We start from the raw sequence: 18,082 nt of genomic DNA, 5'->3' as shown, positions 1-18,082 counted from the left end.
TATTTGCATAATGCAGTAACAGGAACTGAAAAGACTTTAGTGAAATGACTAGTCTCAAAACTAGGCAAGAAATAATGTAAGAAGAAGTTGGGACACGTGCCAAAAAGCAAGAAAATATCAAGGACTAATTGAGTCAGATAAAAAAGACAAAGAAATCAATCTGTATGGGTTCCCACTGTCAACGTTTATATCAAAAGTAAACAATCAAAACAAATCCAGAATGTAGGATATTCGACAAGACCAACAATCTGGTTTTGTCAATAAAACTGTGGTATTTAAAGAAAAAAAAAATGGGCCACTGATATTGATTAAAAGAAATTTAAGAGACTCTCCAAATATATGCTAAACCAAAAAAAAAAAAAAACTATAAAAAGATATTTAATGCAGTTAAGAAAGTTTTAATATGAATTGGTATGAGATGATGTGGAACAGGCTATATTAAAAAATATCAGTTATTATTAGTTAGAGATACATACTGAACTATGTATGATTTAAATAACATATCAGGGATTTACTTTAAAATATTACAGCAGATTACAACAGAAAGTGAGAGAAAAAACAGATGAAAAAGACTGCAAAATAAAAATAATTGTCAAATTTATACCCAAAACTGCAAAGAATAATTTGAAATTTTCCATATTATAAAATATATATAAATTGAAAAAAAAAGACCTAGCTTCAAATTTCAGTTCTGACTCTATATGTGTACCACTGATCAAGTCACTAGACCTCTCAAGAGTCTAAGTTTCCTCATTTATAAAGAAGGAATAATAGTATTCCCTGGTGGTCCAGTGGTTAAGAATCTACCTTGCAATGCAAAGGACATGGGTTCGATCCCTGGTCGGGGAACTAAGATCCCACACACCAAGGGGGAATTAAGCCCGTGTACCACAACTATCAAGACTAGATGCCACAAGGATAGGTTCCATGTGCAGCAACAAAAATATCCCACCTGCCTCAACTAAGACCCAACACAACCATATAAACAATTAAAAAAAAAAAGAATCCATCTGTCAATGCAGGGGACATGGGTCCGATACCTGGTCCAGGAAGATTCCACATGCTGCGAGGCAACTAAGCCCATGCACTACAACCACTAAGACTACACTCCAGGGCCCACTCACCACAACTACCAAGCCCGTGTGCCGTAACTACTGAAGCCTACACACTCTAGAGCCTGCATGCTGCAACTACGGAGCCTGCCAAGAGTCCACGCTCTGCAACAAGAGAAGCCACCACAATGAGAAGCCCACACACCACAACCAAAAGAAAGGAGTCACGCACCACAACTAGAGAAAGCCTGAACACAACAATGAAAACCCAGTGCAGCCAAAATTAAATTTAAAAAAAACCAGCCTGCTTAAGAAAAGGGAAGCAGGTGTGGGAAAGGTGGCAAAAAAAAGAAAATAGAGGTAAAAGTGGGCCACCTGGATGAAACAGGCCTGCTGATCTGGAATACACAAGCACAAATCTTCCAGCAATAGCTGTCTAACAAGGGGGCAATCTGTCTCGAAAGGTACTGAGCATCTGTTAATGGTTCACATCAGATGCTCTAGCAGACGACTCCTGAACTAAATGGGACCTAGACATTCTCACAGAAGCTATGTTCTATGAGACGGCGGGCTGGGCAAGTAGGCTTACTCAGAGGAGAGAACAAAGGAAATCTAGTAAGCAAGTGAGGTGCAGAGGGGTGGGGCTCTCACAGAGGGACTGTCTCCTCATAAAAACGACTCAGTAGAACATTTGAGATCAGAGTTAATTCATGTCTCCAAGTTATTTAGGTTAAAGAAGTGTGAAACATAAACACTCTTAAGTGTTCACAATGCTCAAACTTATCCAACAAAATGACACGCTGAAACTGAAAAGCTAAGAGAAATTTCCAGATATGAAGCTAACAGTGACACTGTCACAGTTAATACAGCAATGCTGTTTTTTTAAATAAACTATTTTTATTTAGTATGGAAGCATCATTTGTCATAACTGAACTGTCAACTGAATCACCATCCCCTAGAAGGTTGCTACCATTATTACAAATACTTTATTTGATTTTCAAACAACAAACTAAAGTCTTCTAGTTCCTATTAAGGTAACCAAGGCAACACTGACGCATAACTAGCCTGTTACTGCGCACTGAATGTTAGCCTCAAAGAAACGGTAAGTCTAAATCACACCCTTAGGGCAGCAATTAGTTTTATGATATCCTTCCCCCACAGGTCACTACTTACATCACGGATATCATCACTAATAGATGCCTAGTGCCTGCTCTGCAGATGATGCTATTTTGGTGCTATACCTAGGCCATTAAAATACCATCATTTCTATATTAATGGAGTAAGCAAACCACATCCCCAATAAGACTAATCCACATCAAAAATAAGCTAAACCAATCAGTTTAAAACTACTGTTAAAAGAATAAAAAATCAATGATTAAGTATGTCAAGAAAATCCAAGAATGAGGTTAAATAAGACAAAAATAACTTACTGACTCATTCAGTTTCAATATGGATTTTTTTTCTTTCTTTTTTTTTGGGAGGGGCGTTGCTGAGCACCGCACAGCTTGTGATATCTTAGTAACCAACCAGGGATTGAAGCTGGGCCACAACGGTGAAAGCAATGAGTTCTAACCACTGGACCATCAAGGAATTCCCATTAACATGGATTATTTTTAAGCACAGATAAAAATTTAACATACCAAACAATGGAAACTATTCTAAGAGACAACCTCTCCTAACAAAAGAACATATAACATTTGCTCAGGTAGTATTTGATAAATGTTAAACTGCTGCCATGTTTCTGTTGCCTGGAGAGCTTAATGTACTTTTGCCACAGAATTAAAGGAACAAAAAAGAAATACAGAGACCAGAAGAAATGAGATAGAAAAAGAGAAACAGAATTAAACTAGGCTCTAAGGAAGCCATATATACAAAAATGACAAGATATTTATTCCCTAGAAAAATCTTCATGAATAAGAAACAAAGTAGAAGACCTCCAATTTCAGTTATGCATATTCTACAGAAGAAAAGACTTAGTAATTTCCTGGCCAAATTTAAATCTCATCATCTATCAAATGAGGATTAGCTATACAATAGCTCAGCTGGTGAACAATCTGCCTGCAATGCAGGAGACCCTTGTTCGACTCCTGGGTCAGGAAGATTCCCTGGAGAAGGGATAGGCTACCCACTCCAGTATTCTTAGGCTTCCTTAGTGGCTCAGACAGTAAAGAATCCGCCTGCAATGTGGGAGACCTGGGTTCGATCCTTGGGTTAAGAAGATCCGTGGAGGAGGGCACGGCAACCCACTCCAGTGTTCTTGCCTGGAGGATCCCATGGACAGAGGAGCCTGGTGGGCTACAGTCCATGGGGTTGCAAAGAGTTGAACACAACTGAGCGACTACGCATAACACAGCACACAGTACCTCAAAGGATTACTGACAGAATAATAATTACTGACAGAGATGAATTTTGAGATGTTAAGAATACCCAAAATCATGACTTTCTTCCTACTATGAAGCAAAAAATATGACAGATTGATATCTCATATTTTAAAAATATACAAAGGAACAATATGAACTTCAAAAAATAATAAGGATAGAACAGATTATAATATTTTGAATAAATTAGGAGATTGATAAGAAGGGAGGGAGGGAAAGAGAGGGAAAGAAAACTTTCTTACAATAGCATGCCAAGTAAAAAATAGAGATGGAATAACAGCATCAGAATATCACCATTTTGCAATAATCAGAGTTATAAATGACTCAGCAAGATTTATTAACAGTAGCTAAAATAGAGAATAAAAGTTTGATGGGGAAGAGGACATTTACATTATCTCAAAGTATCTCCCCACAAATTACTCATTAATCACAGGAGGAAATAACAACTCTACAATGAAAAACCTGGCAGACACTACCTTAATCAAGTATCAAAGTTAACACCAATAATGAGTCAGACCTCACATGTGCCTTATGATATGATGCACTGAGAAGGACACAGTATTATTTATGTATTATTCCCACCAAAACGTGTCATTTGAATCTAAACAGAGGAAATACCAGATAAAGCCAGGCTGAAAGACATTCTAGGGATTTACTGGTGGTCCAGCGGTTAAGAATCCACCTTGCAATGCAAGGGACACCGGTTTGATTCCTGGTCTGGCAAGATCTTACATGCTCTGCAGCAGCTAAGCCTGAGTGCCACAACTACCGACTTTGCCCTCTAGAGCCTGAAAGCTGCAACTGGAGAAAGCCCACACGCAGCAATGAAGACCCAGTGTAGCCAAAACTTTAAAAAAAAAAAAAAAGACATTCTATAAAGTAAACAGTCTATACTCTTCAAGTTAAGGCCATGAAAGACAAAGATAGCCTAAGGGACCATTCCAGATTAAAGAAAACAGAGACATGAAAACTAAATGCAACATGTGATTCTGGACCAGAAAAGAAAAATTTATATAAAATATAATATAAAAGACAATAGGTAGAATCTGAATAAAGTCTAATACTACTACAGATTAGCATTATATCAAAGTTAAATTTCCTGGGAATTTCCTGGCAGTTCAGTGTAGGATTCCATGTTTCCACTGCAGGGCGCATGAGTTCAATCCCTGGTTGGGGAACTAAGATCTCACAGACCACGCAGTCAAAAAAACAAACAGACAAAATCCAGAGTTAAATTTCCTGATTTTGAAAACTAGGTTTATAAAAATGATTTCCTCCTTCTTAAGAAATAAAAATTTAAGTATTTAGTGGAAAAGAAGTGTAATGTCTGCAATTTGCTCTTAAATGGTTCGGTAAAATATATAGAGCGTGAAAGTGAGAGTTGATCAGTCCTGTCCAACTCTTTGCGACCCCATGGACTATACAGTCCTTGGAATTCTCCAGGCCAGAACACTGGAGTGGGTAGCCTTTCCCTTCTCCAGGGGATCTTCCCAACTCAGGGATCAAACCCAGGTCTCCCTCATTGCAGGCAGATTCTTCACCAACTGAGCTATCAGGGAAGCCCCCAACATAGAGAGAGAATGATAAAGTAAATGCGGGAGAATGTTAATGATTAATGAATCAAAAAGAAGGGTATACGGAAATCTCTTGTACTATTTTCATAATTTTTTTTAGGAAGTTTGAAATTGTTGGGTTATTTGGACTTTGTCCCATACCCAACCAAATGCTTTCCCAGAATTCTCTGAGTGAAAGGCACCACCATCTAATCTGGCACATAAGCTGGAAACGGGAAATATCCTCAGCAATTCCTTCACCGTCACTCCATGCTCAACCAGTTATCAAGTCCTGCCAATCTTACTTCCTAAATATTTCTCAAATCTATCCATATCTTTCCATCTTTCCATCACTTTAATTCAAACTACTATAACCTTTCATGTAGGCTACTACAATAACATCCTTTACTATCTGAGCCATGAGGGAAGCCCAGTGCAATAACATCCTAACTGGCTTCTTATCCAGTAAGTTCTCTAGAACATATCTGGCTTTTCTTAAAATGTCTCTGATAGAATCAGTGGAGAAATGCTGCTTCTCTTCTACTTCTTAGGAAAATCTGTGAAGAATTGGTATGAAATTCTTATTTAAAATGTTTGATTCAAAGCCATGTGGGCCTGAGCTTCTCTTTGCAGGTAAGTTTTTGGTTTTTTTCATTATTAATTTAATTACTTGTTATAAGTATATTCGGATTGTCTACTCCTTGAGACAGTTTTCACAGTTCATATCTTTGTAGGATTAGTGGGAATTTGTACATTTTACATAAGTTATCTAATTTATTGGCATAAAATTGTTCATAGTATTTTTTTATAATCCTTTTCATTTCTGCCAGGTCAGCAGAAATAGCCTCTTTTCATTTATAATTCTAGTACTTTGAACCTTCTTTTTTTCCTTTCAAAAATAAAGGTTTCTCAATTTTGTTGATCTTTACAAAGAACAAGCTTTTGATTCTTTGATTTTTCTCTACTGTTTTTCTACTCTTGATTTCATTAATTTCCACTCTAGTCTTTCTTATTTCCTTCCTTCTGCATGCTTTTATATTTAATACGTTCTTCTTTATCTAGCATTTTAGATAAAAGAATAAGGTACTGGAATGAGATCTTTCTTCTTTTTTACTATGGGCACTAATTGCTATAAATGTACCTCTAAGCATGCAGTAGCTGCAGCCCAGTTTTGGTACACAGGGTCTTCATTCATTCACCTCAAAGTATTTTCTAATTTACCTGCTGATTTCCTCTCTGATTCATTGGTTAAATAGGAGAATGTTGTTTAATTTCCACATATTTGTGGTTTTCCTAATTTTTTTCTGTTACTCATCTAATTTAATTCCATTGTAGTTGGAAAACATACTCTGCATTATTTCTATTAAAAGGGGGAATGTTATTTTAAGGTGAATCATATCTCAAAGATCACTGTATGACAAAAATCAGACAAAATAGCATTAGGCAATAAAAACAGTAACTATAGCTATGAATCATAGACAGCCTTTATTTACTTGAATTTGCAAAAGCTTGTGGCAGATATTCCATTTCCAAATAGTTCAAATTTCTACCCAGTTATGATCCTCTACAAATGGTGAAGAAATGCACAAAAAATCCATATGAAAAACTAGAAAAGAACATGAAAAGTTCATTCCCAAGACAGAACCAGAGATCAAATTGCCAACATTCATTGGATCATCAAAAAAGCAAGAGAGTTCCAGAAAAAACATCCACTTTATTGACTATGCCAAAGCCTTTGACTGTGTCGATAACAAGAAACTGTGGAAAATTCTTAAAGAGATGGGAATACCAAACCATCTGACCAGTTTCCTGAGAAATCTGTATGCAGGTCAAGAAGCAACAGTTAGAACTGGACATGGAACAACAGACTGGTTCCAAATAGAAAAAGGAGTACATCAAGACTGTATGTTGTCACCCTGCTTATTTAACTTCTATGCAGAGTACATCATGAGAAATGCCAGGCTGGATGAAGCACAAGCTGGAATCAAGGGTGCCAGGAGAAATATCAATAATCTCAGATATGCAGATGACACTGCCCTTATGGCAAGAAGTGAAGAACAACTAAAGAGCCTCTTGATGAAAGTGAAAGAAGAGAGTGAAAAAGTTGGCTTAAAACTCAACATTCAGAAAACTAGGATCATGGCATCTGGTCCCATCACTTCATGGCAAATAGATGGGGAAATAATGGAAACAGTGAGAGTCTTTATTTTGGGGGGCTCCAAAATCACTGCAGGTGGTGATTGCAGCCATGAAATTAAAAGACGCTTGCTCCTTGGAAGAAAAGCTATGATCAACCTAGACAGCATATTCAAAAGCAGAGACATTACTTTGCCAACAAAGGTCCATCTAGTCAAGGCTATGGTTTTTCCAGTAGTCAAGCAGGGATGTGAGAGTTGGACTATAAAGAAAGTTGAATGCCAAAGAATTGATGCTTTTGAACTGTGGTATCAGAGAAGACTCTTGAGAGTCCCTTGGACTGCAAGGAGATCCAACCAGTCAATCCTAAAGGAAATCAGTTCTGAATATTCATGTGGAAGGACGGATACTAAAGCTGAAACTCCAATACTTTGGCCACCTGATGAGAATTGACTCATTTGAAAAGACCCTGATGTTGGGAAAGATTGAAGGCGAGAGGAGAAGGGGACGACAGAGGATGGTTGGATGGCATCACCGACTCAATGGACATGAATCTGAGTAAACTCCAGGAGTTGGTGATGGACAGAAAGGCCTGGCGTGCTTCAGGCCATGGGGTTGCAAAGAGTCAGACACGACTGAGAGACTGAAGTGAACTGAACTGAAGACAGAACACACAAATGAAGAAAAAATAGGAAAATTTTTAAAATGAAATACCATTTCCTTCTTACCAAATTAACAGGTTTACATCTTGCTTTTAAACATTAATATCCAAATGCTAGAATAATATGTGAAATTATGCACTCTCATATACTGTGGATAGGCTTAAACTAGAATATTGTAGAAAGCGATTTGCCAAAAGTATCAAAAGCCTTAGGAAAAAAACAAAAATTCTAAATGCTTTCATCCAGTGATTCTACTGTGACAATGTATGTTTAGGAAATAACCCTAGATACAGGAAATACTTTAGACTAATCACACTCACTGTGTGGTATTATTTACTGTTTTTTAAAATGGCTACAATATAAATGTCCATTAATAAGAGAATGGTTAGGACAAACTATGGCTTGATTACTGGACAAAATATCATGCATCCATTAAAAATATTTATAAAACATTTACAATATAAAGAAAATACTTGTTATGTTAGTCAAAAAGCAAAACTGAATACAGAATATGATTATAGCTATATGTGGAAAAAGAAAAGCAAACAATCTGTACACAGAAAAAAAATCAGAACAGATACATCAAAAGGCTAATAATAATGGATGCCTTTACGTAGTGAATTATGAGTGTAGTTCTTTCTTTATACTTCTTTCCAAATTTCCATGAGTATAAATTTTTATAATAAAATATTTCTTTAGAACAAATTTAAGAAACTATTGCTTCAAGCAGAATAATCCACCGAGTAAAACACTCTCTTATAAGCACAACCTCCTAGATACATACATTCTCTCACATGGAAGACGTACTTACTCTCTCAATCATGTAATCCCTAGTTTTCTCCCACTTAAGCTTTTAATACTGTACTTCTCAAAGTGTTCTGAGGGTTTTTTTTGTTGTTGTCATTGTTTATTAAGATAAATGAAATACTCTTTCCTGGGGTTAAGAAATAGTTTTCTAATTCCATGAATGTAACCCTTCCACAATTCAAACGTATTTGTCTCCTTATATTGTCAAAACAAATTTATCAAAAAGATTAAAAGTAAAGCCAATTCTACAAGGTTTGCACAAAAGAAAGCTAATTAAAAGTTCAAAATTAAAAAGAATTTGGCTTTGGAATCAGAAAAGAGTTTATGCCCTGGTTCTGCAACTTCCTAAGTATGAAAACTTGGACAAACTAAACTCCTTCAACCTCAATTCCCATCTTAGTAAAAGAGATATAACAGCACTTCCCTAAAGGACTATGAGGAATGAATGAAAGTATCATAATTCCAAACTGTTGGGAGGTGTTATGCCTGAGAAGAGGGCCTAGGAGGGAAAGATGGAGTGGCTGTCACTTATCTTATTTCTGTATTAGTTAATTTTGTTTTTAACAATGAGCATACACCATAGGAATAAAATTACTTTTCTTTAAAAAAGGTAAAAAATAGTACCATAATAAGCAGAGAGCATACGTTAGGCATAGAATACATGGTAGTTCCTATAATTATTTTCATTTCTTTTGGGACAGTGAGGAAGTTCATTTTATAACAAGTTACTCAACTTTGTTCCTAATCCAACATCAAGAAACAAAAAATGAAGCAGTTCTTAAAGCTATTTAAGAGTCTTTGGCAATTCTCAGTTATAGCCTTAGGATGGAGGTAAGCAGATCTGACAGCTCATATCATTTCTCCAGATAATGCAAAACTGTTCAATAAAGAAGCAACCCTGTGTCTAACCATTATATTCTTACCTTGCAGGCTACATCAACTAATCGCATCTGGATAGCTTGATTCTCTGGCAGTTTAGTGCCAATTGCAAGCAAAGTGTCCAACAGTTGAGCAAGGACTTGATGAGACTCTAGAAAGGAAGATGGAAAGTCAGGTTTTAGAATTTCAAAAGGAGATTACTATAGAAACTAAATTTACTTGGGTATAAGAATGAAGATTTTTGTCAACTGAGTTCTGCTGTTTGATTCTTGATTTCCTCAACTAAAAGCTAAGTTCCTAAAGGGATCATGTCTAAAAATTTGAGTCCTCCACAGGATGCAACACAGTGCTCCAAAAATGTTCAGTGCTTGACTAATTCAAAGGCTTTTCACTGCCTTCAAAATCAAGTCTAAATTCCTTAGCAAGACATACATACATACCAGTCCCTCCATGATGCCTAGTCCTCCCTACTTTATCTATTAGCCTCATCTCTTTCAGGTTTCCCTATCTCCTTTTTCCCAATTACTTATGATCCATGTCCCCCTATCTTTGCTCAGGCCCACTTCCCTACCTAGAATGCTTTCATCTACATTCTGCTCCATTCTCAACCCTACTCCCCAGAGAGTACCTCCTAATCTTGAAATGTCACCTCCTGTATGGTGCTTTTCGCTCTTTCCCTAGAAATATTGACCATTTCTTCATTCATGCTTCCACTGAACCCTTGACATAAACTGTAACTTTATGATACTTATTTGCATATCAGACAAAACCAGGAAACTGAAAGATCCTTAAGAGCAAGGATTAGGTTTTATTCACCTTTGTATTCTCAGAATCTAGCATGCCTCATTACATGCTCAATGGATGCTTAATAAATGAGCAAACAGACAATTCCAAGTAAATCACTGTCAATCACCTTAACCAGATTCTCTTCTTTGTTTCAAAATATGGTTCTATGGTTCTATGCTAGTGGTATACAAGAGGCATGCAGAAAATCATTTTTATGTTAATAACCTTCTATAGACATACTTTGTTTTATTGTGCTTCATTTTACTGCACTTTGTAGATACAGACTTCCCTAGTGGCTCAGACGGTAGAGCGTCTGTCTGCAATGCAGGAGACCAGGGTTCGATCACTGGGTTGGGAAGATCCCCTGGAGAAGGAAATGGCAGCCCACTGCAGTATTCTTGCCTGGAAAATCCCATGGACCTGGAGCCTGGTAGGCTACCATCTATGGAGTCGCAAAGAGTCAGACATGACTGAGCAACTTCACTTGTAGATACTATACTATTTTTCTTATAAATTGAAGGTTTGCCTCAATCCTGCTCATTAAGCAAGTCTTCTACACCATTTTTCAACAGCATTCTCACTTCATGTTTCTGTCACATTTTGGTAATTCTTGCAGTATGTCAAACTTTCATTGTTATATTTGTTATGGTGATTTGTGGTCAATGATTTTTGATGTTACTATTGCAAAAAGATTACAACTTGCTAAAGGCTCAGATTATGGTTAACATTTTTTATCAGTACAGTATTAAGGTAGTACATTCTTTTTAGACATAATGCTATTGCACACAATAAACTATAGTATAGTATAGACATTACTTTTATCTGCACTGGGAAATCAAAAATGGGTGACTCGCTTTACTGCAATATTTAATTTACTGTGATCATCTGGAACAGAATCTGCAATATCTCAGAGGTATGCATGACTATATTTTAAGAACAAAATAAAAAATATAGTTACTATGCTGATGACATTAATTTCCTTTTACTATTACTAATATAGTCTCTTTAAATTAATTTTAACTAAAAAAAATAACTGTCCACTTAAGAAAAACATTAAGAAATTCATAATACAGATGCAAAACAAATTTCAAAAATGATAATGAAATATAAACAACTAAATCCTAAAAAAAAAAAAAGCTTATAAAATACTGGGAACAATCACCTCTTAAAAACACTTCCAGTAAGACACACTAGATTGAACACCTCTGTTTATCACTAATTCTTTCTTAAAACCTCATTAACATATAAAGAAACTTTAAAAGTATAAACGTACAAGGACTAAGAAAACAGAAGAATAGTAAGCAGATGAGAAAAGTCAACAAATTTTTCAGAGATGGCAAGCAAATGAAAAAGTCTATGGCAAACTGAGAAATTTAATCTAAATGCCTACTGAGGAGGGAGTCATAACAGAGCAAATAAATTTCAGCCATATGCCAAGTGAGAATCAGGAATCATAGATTTAAAAGAAAAGAAAAAAACCAACCATAAAACACCCCAAAATGGAGTGAGACATGGATTTGTTTAAAGTTTCTATAAGAAGTAGCTGGACCTCTACCTCCTTCCCTATGCTATACAACTGGCTAATCAACCACTGAAGTAGAGTTTTTTTTCTCTAAAAATTAGGACAGAAAAGATCTAATCTGGCAGATGCTACGTGAGGAAAGGAAGGAAATATAATAAAGATAATATATAATAAATATAACTCATCTGACCACATGGACCACAGCCTTGTCTAACTCAATGAAACTATGAGCCACGCCATGTAGGACTACCCAAGATGGATGGGTCATGGTGGAGAGTTCTGACAAAACGTGGCCCACTGGAGAAGGGACTTCAGTATTCTTCCCTTGAGAACCCCATGAACAGGCAAAAAGATAGGAAACTGAAAGATGAACTCCCCAGGTTGGTAGGTACCCAATATGCTACCAGAGATCAGTGGAGAAACAACTCCAGAGAATGAAGAGATGGAGCCAAAGCAAAAACAACACCCAGTTGTGCATGTGACTGGTGATGGAAGTAAAGTCCGATGCTATAAACAGCAATACTCCATAGGAACCTGGAACGTTAGGTGCATGAATCAAGGCAAAATGGAAGTGGTCAAACAGGAGATGGCAAGAATGAACATAGGTCTTTTAGGAGTCAGTGAACTAAAATGGCCTGCTGCTGCTGCTAAGTTGCTTCAGTTGTGTCCAACTCTATGCAACCCCAGAGACGGCAGCCCACTAGGCTCCTCCGTCCCTGGGATTCTCCAGGCAAGAATACTGGAGTGGGTTGCCATTTCCTTCTCCAGTGCATGAAAGCGAAAAGTGAAAGTGAAGTCGTTCAGTCGCCCCCGACTCGTAGCGACCCCATGGACTGCAGCCTACCAGGCTCCTCCATCCATGAGATTTTCCAGGCAAGAGTACTGGAGTGGGGTGCCACTGCCTTCTCCAAAATGGCCTAGAATGGGTGAATTTAACTCAGATGACCATTTTATCTACTACTGTGGACAGAATCACTTAGAAGAAACGGAGTAGCCCATTATAGTCAACAAAAGAGTCTGAAATGCAGTATTTGGATGCAATCTCAAAAATGACAGAATGATCTCTGTTCATTTCCAAGGCGAATCATTCAATATAACAGTAATCCAAGTCTATGCCCCTACCAATAACACTGAAGAAGCTGAAGTTGAAGACTTCTATGAAGACCTAAAAGACTTTCTTAAACTAACACCCAAAAAGATGTCCTTTTCATTATAGGAGACTGGAATGCAAAAGTAGGAAGTCAAGAAATACCCAGAGTAACAGGCAAATTTGGCCTTAGATTACAGAATGAAGCAGGGCAAAGGCTAACAGAGTTTTGCCAAGAAAACACACTGATCACAGCAAACACTCTCTTCCAACAACACAAGAGAAGACTCTACACATGGACATCACCAAATGGTCAATACCAAAGTCAGACTGATTATATTCTTTGCAACCAAACATGAAGAAGCTCTATACAGTCAGCAAAAACAAGACCAGGAGCTGACTGTGGCTCAGATCATGAGCTCCTTATTGCCAAATTCAGACTTAAATTGAAAAAAGTAAGGAAAGCCACTAGACCATTCAGGTGTGACCTAAATCTAATTCCTTACGATTATACAGTGGAAGTGAGAAATAGATTCAAGGGATTAAATCTGATAGAGTGCCTGAAGAACTATGGACGGAGGTTCATGACATTGTAAAGGAGACAGGGATCATGACCATCCCCAAGAAAAAGAAATGCAAAATGGATGTCTGAGGAGGTCTTACAAATAGCTATCAAAAGAAGAGAAGTGAAAGGCAAAGGAAAAAAGGAAAGATATACCCATTTGAATGCACAGTTCCAAAGAATAGCAAGGAGAGATAAGAAAGCCTTCCTTGGTGATCAATGCAAAGAAATAGAGAAAAACAATAGAATGGGAAAGACTAGAGATCTCTTCAAGAAAATTAGAGATACCAAGGGAACATTTCATGCAAAGACGGGCACAATAAAGGACAGAAATGGTATGGACCTAACAGAAGCAGAAGATATTAAGAACAGGTGGCAAGAATAAACAGAAGAACTATACAAAAAGATCTTCACAACCCAGATAATCACGATGGTGTGATCACTCTTCTAGAGCAGACATCCTGGAATGTAAAGTCAAGTGGGCCTTAGGAAGCATCCCTACAAACAAAGCTAGTGGAGGTGATGGAATTCCAGTTGAACTATTTCAAATCCTAAAAGATGATGCTGTGAAAGTGTTGCGCTCAATACGCCAGCAAATTTGGAAAACCCAACAGTGGCCACAGGACTGGAAAATGTCAGTTTTCATTCCAATCCCTAAGAAACACGATGGCAAAGAATGTTCAAACTATCACACAACTGCACTCATCTCATACACTAGCAAAGTAATACTCAAAATTCTCCAAGCCAGGCTTCAACAGTACGTGAACCATGAACTTCAGGTATTCAAGCTGGATTTAGAAAAGGCAGAGGAACCAGAGACCAAATTGCCAACATCCACTGGATCATGTAAAAAGCAAGAGAGTTCCAGAAAAACATCTACTTCTGCTTTACTGACTATGCCAAAGCCTTTGACCTGTGTGGAAAATTCTAAAGAGATGGGAATACCAGACCACCTGACCTGCCTCCTGAGAAATCTGTATGCAGGTCAAGAAGCAACAGTTAGAACTGGATATGGAACAACAGACTAGTTCCAAATCGGGAAAGGAGTACCTCAAGGTTGTATATTGTCACCCTGCTTATTTAACTTCTATGCAGAGTACATCATGAGAAATGCCAGGCTGGATAAAGCACAAGCTGGAATCAAGATGGCTGGGAGAAATATCAATAACGTCATCTCAGATATGCAGATGATACCACATTATAGCAGAAAGTAAAGAAGAACTAAAGAGCCTCTTGATGAAAGTGAAAGAGGAGAGTGAAAAAGCTAGCTTAAAACTTAACATTCAGAGAACTAAGATCATGGCATCTGGTCCCATTACTTCATGGGAAATAGATGGGGAAATAATGGAAACAGAGTCTTTATTTTTTGGGGCTCCAAAATTACTGCAGGTGGTGACTGCAGCCAGGAAATTAAAAGACGCTTGCTCCTTGGAAGAAAAGCTATGACCAACCTAGACAGCATATTCAAAAGCCAAGACATTACTTTGCCAACAAAGGTCTGTCTAGTCAAAGCCATGGTTTTTCCAGTAGTCATGTATGGACATGAGAGTTTATAAAGAAAGTTGAGTGCAGAAGAATTGATGCTTTTGAACTGTGGTATTGGAGAAGACTCTTGAGAGTCCCCTGTACTGCAAGGAGATCCAACCACTCCATCCTAAAGGAAATTAGTCCTGAGTATTCATTGGAAGGACTGATGCTAAAGCTGAAACTCCAACACTTTGGCCACCTGATGTGAAGAACTGACTCATTTGAAAAGACCCTGATGCTGAGAAAGATCGAAAGCAGAAGGAGAAGGGGACAACAGAGGATGAAATGGTTGGATGGCATCGCTGACTTAATGGACATGAGTTTGTGTGAGCTCTGGGAACTGGTGATGGACAGGGAGGCCTGACGTGCTGCAGTCCATGGGGTCGCAAAGTGTTGGACGTGACTGAGGGACTGAACTGAACTGATAATAAAGAGATTAAGAGATAATCAACACACCGAAAGTGAGACTCCCTCCCTATCACTCTTCGGCTGCTTTGGCTAAAAAAACATGGCAGTCAGGCATCTGTCCTCCCAGCAGGAGAGTCAAAAGTTGACAGGCCCACAAAAAACAGCAGAAGACACTACTATTTAACAGTCCTCCAAAGACACATAGGATCATGTTAGAGTGGCGCCTACCAGCTGACAAGCCCCATTCATACACAAAGAACTCTCACTCAGCTTTTTAGTGCTTCATCCTAAACGTCAATGCAAAGCCAAGGATCATTAAGAGAAGTCTCCATAAACACAACATTGTAGGGGACTTCCCTGGTGGTCCTCTACGCTTCCAAAGCAGGCGGCTAGTTCAACCACTCGTCAGGGAACTAAATCCCACATGCTGCAACTAAAAGATCTCCCATGCCTCAACAAAGACTGAAGATTCTGCATGCAGCAACCAAGATCCGGCCCAGTCAAAGAAGTAATATGAAGAAACAAAACAAGCACAACACTGTAAATCAATTATATTTCAGTAAGAATATAAGAATTTTTTTTAAGTTGAATAGATTGAAAAAGGAAAGGTAAGTCTCCAATATGAAAGAGGTCACAAAGAGAAAAGAAGGTAATAAAAAAGAGGTGAAGAAATCAATACCACCATACTGCTCTAAAATTTACTTCTTAAAAAAGATGATTCTGCATGACAACCATAAAAAGACAGCTAGACCTTTCTGAACTTAACTCTTGCCTCTAATAAATCATAAATCTAATTTAAATCTTAAATCCCGGTCTCTCAGCTGAGTTCCAGGCCTACACTGTAAGTTTCGGGTTAGATGGACATCGCCACAAGAATCGGAGAAGGCAATGGCACCCTACTCCAGTACTCTTGCCTGGAAAATCCCATGGACAGAGGAGCCTGGTAGGCTGCAGTCCATGGAGTCGCTAAGAGTCGGACACGATTGAGTGACTTCACTTTCACTTTTCACTTTCATGCATTGGAGAAGGAAATGGCAACCCACTCCAGTGTTCTTGCCTGGAGAATCCCAGGGATGGGGAAGCCTGGTGGGCTGCCGTCTATGGAGTCGCACAAAGTCGGACACGACTGAAGTGACTTCGCATAGCATAGCATAGCATAGCATAGCCACAAGAATAAATGAATCTTCCACATTTCTTCTCTAAACCACCTAGTTCATCAGAGCAAATTCCACACAACCACTAAATTATCTTTATAAAACTAGACTTGATCACTTCATGCCTTGTTCAAGGAGAACTAGGTACCCACTGCCTACAAAATAATGTTTAAAATCCTCAGCACTCAAGACTACTACCCTTTGGCTTCAGAACATTTTACCAATGTTTTTCTTCCAAAAGCCCCTTACTTCCTTCCTATCGATCTCTCAACTCAGTTCTTCAAGCGTCTCTTATACTTTGCCAGTCTTCTATCTTCTATCATCATGTTCCTTCTTGGTACCACCCTTCCCCAAATTTGGAGGATTTGGACTTTCCAAACCTACCTTTTCACTAAGCCTTTCTAGAGCCCACCAGTCAGCACTGATCCCATTCTCTCCTCTGCTCCCACAGTATGCTAATTATACCTCCTCTAAAACAAGCTTGACGCTATCATTAGTGGTGTAGCATGTACTAGAGAAGCAATGCTTGCCAAAGAGTTATAAAATTCATGCATTTGATGAACTTAAAGACTTCTGGTCCAAGGTGCAGACCACAGTCCTGGATTTGATAATATTCAGACTGATAATCGGGAAACTCTTAATTTTAAGCTGCAAACATAAAGTGACTTCAGCAGTCACTTTAATTCCCCGGAGTTCATCTTCCTCAGCCTTGAAATTAAGGGTTTGAACTAGATGAAACTTATGGTCCCTTCCAATTCTATCTTCTATGAATCTAGGTGGGCCAGGAACAGGAAACCAAGAAGAGTCCTAGACCAGATCTCTTACAGACAATTAAATAAGAAACATTAGAATACTTAAAAAAAGTAAAACAGCTATTTTCATGAATATTGCATAATTTGGCTAGAATGAGTTCTGATTTAAAATTAAGTCTCTCTTATAATGTTTCTATTTCAGAGATAAAGTGTTTTTAGTTAAATTGTAGCCCATAAGAAAGAGCACCACACTAAGTTCTCAATTCTGCTACTACTTTTAGCTAGACCAACTCACTTCAACTCATTTCATCTCTCTGGTTCTTAACAGTCTTGTCATCTGCAAAAAGAAGCAATTAGACAAGATGATCACTATAAGGCCATTTATATCTCAAACAGTCTATGACTGTATGAAATCCCCAATCAATAAGTAAGAAATTCTTCCAAGTATAGCTCATATAAGAACTTTCCAGGGAAAAAAGGGATATTGAGGCAATATAATTGCATTGGTGCTTTTAAAAGAAATATTTTTTTGCCACTAACTACAAGAGCAAAGAAATATTTAATATATTATCAACACCCTAATTTTTATCAAGGTAATGTATAAAATCAAGATTGCCGGGAGAAATATCAATAACCTCAGTTATGCAGATGACACCACCCTTATGGCAGAAAGTGAAGAGGAACTAAAAAGCCTCTTGATGAAAGTGAAAGAGGAGAGTGAAAAAGTTGGCTTATAGCTTTCAGAAAACTAAGATCATGGCATCTGGTCCCATCACTTCATGGGAAACAGATAGGGAAACAGTGGAAACAGTGTCAG

General features: G+C 37.8%; 1 protein-coding gene across 1 annotated transcript in view; it reads right to left on the bottom strand.

Annotated features, from left to right (window-relative positions):
• Positions 1-18,082, bottom strand: part of INTS4 (integrator complex subunit 4) — a 108,254-nt gene that overhangs the window by 70,231 nt on the left and 19,941 nt on the right. Inside the window, exon 4 of the mRNA NM_001110065.2 lies at positions 9,512-9,618. Coding sequence (NP_001103535.2) covers positions 9,512-9,618 — 107 coding nt within the window. The remainder of the gene's footprint in view (positions 1-9,511; positions 9,619-18,082) is intronic.

The sequence above is a fragment of the Bos taurus genome, chromosome 29, assembly GCF_002263795.3.
Source record: "Bos taurus isolate L1 Dominette 01449 registration number 42190680 breed Hereford chromosome 29, ARS-UCD2.0, whole genome shotgun sequence".
NCBI classification, from domain to species: Eukaryota; Metazoa; Chordata; class Mammalia; order Artiodactyla; family Bovidae; genus Bos; species Bos taurus.
Note: the sequence above shows the minus strand (reverse complement) of the source record. Positions and strands in the feature narration are given on the sequence as shown.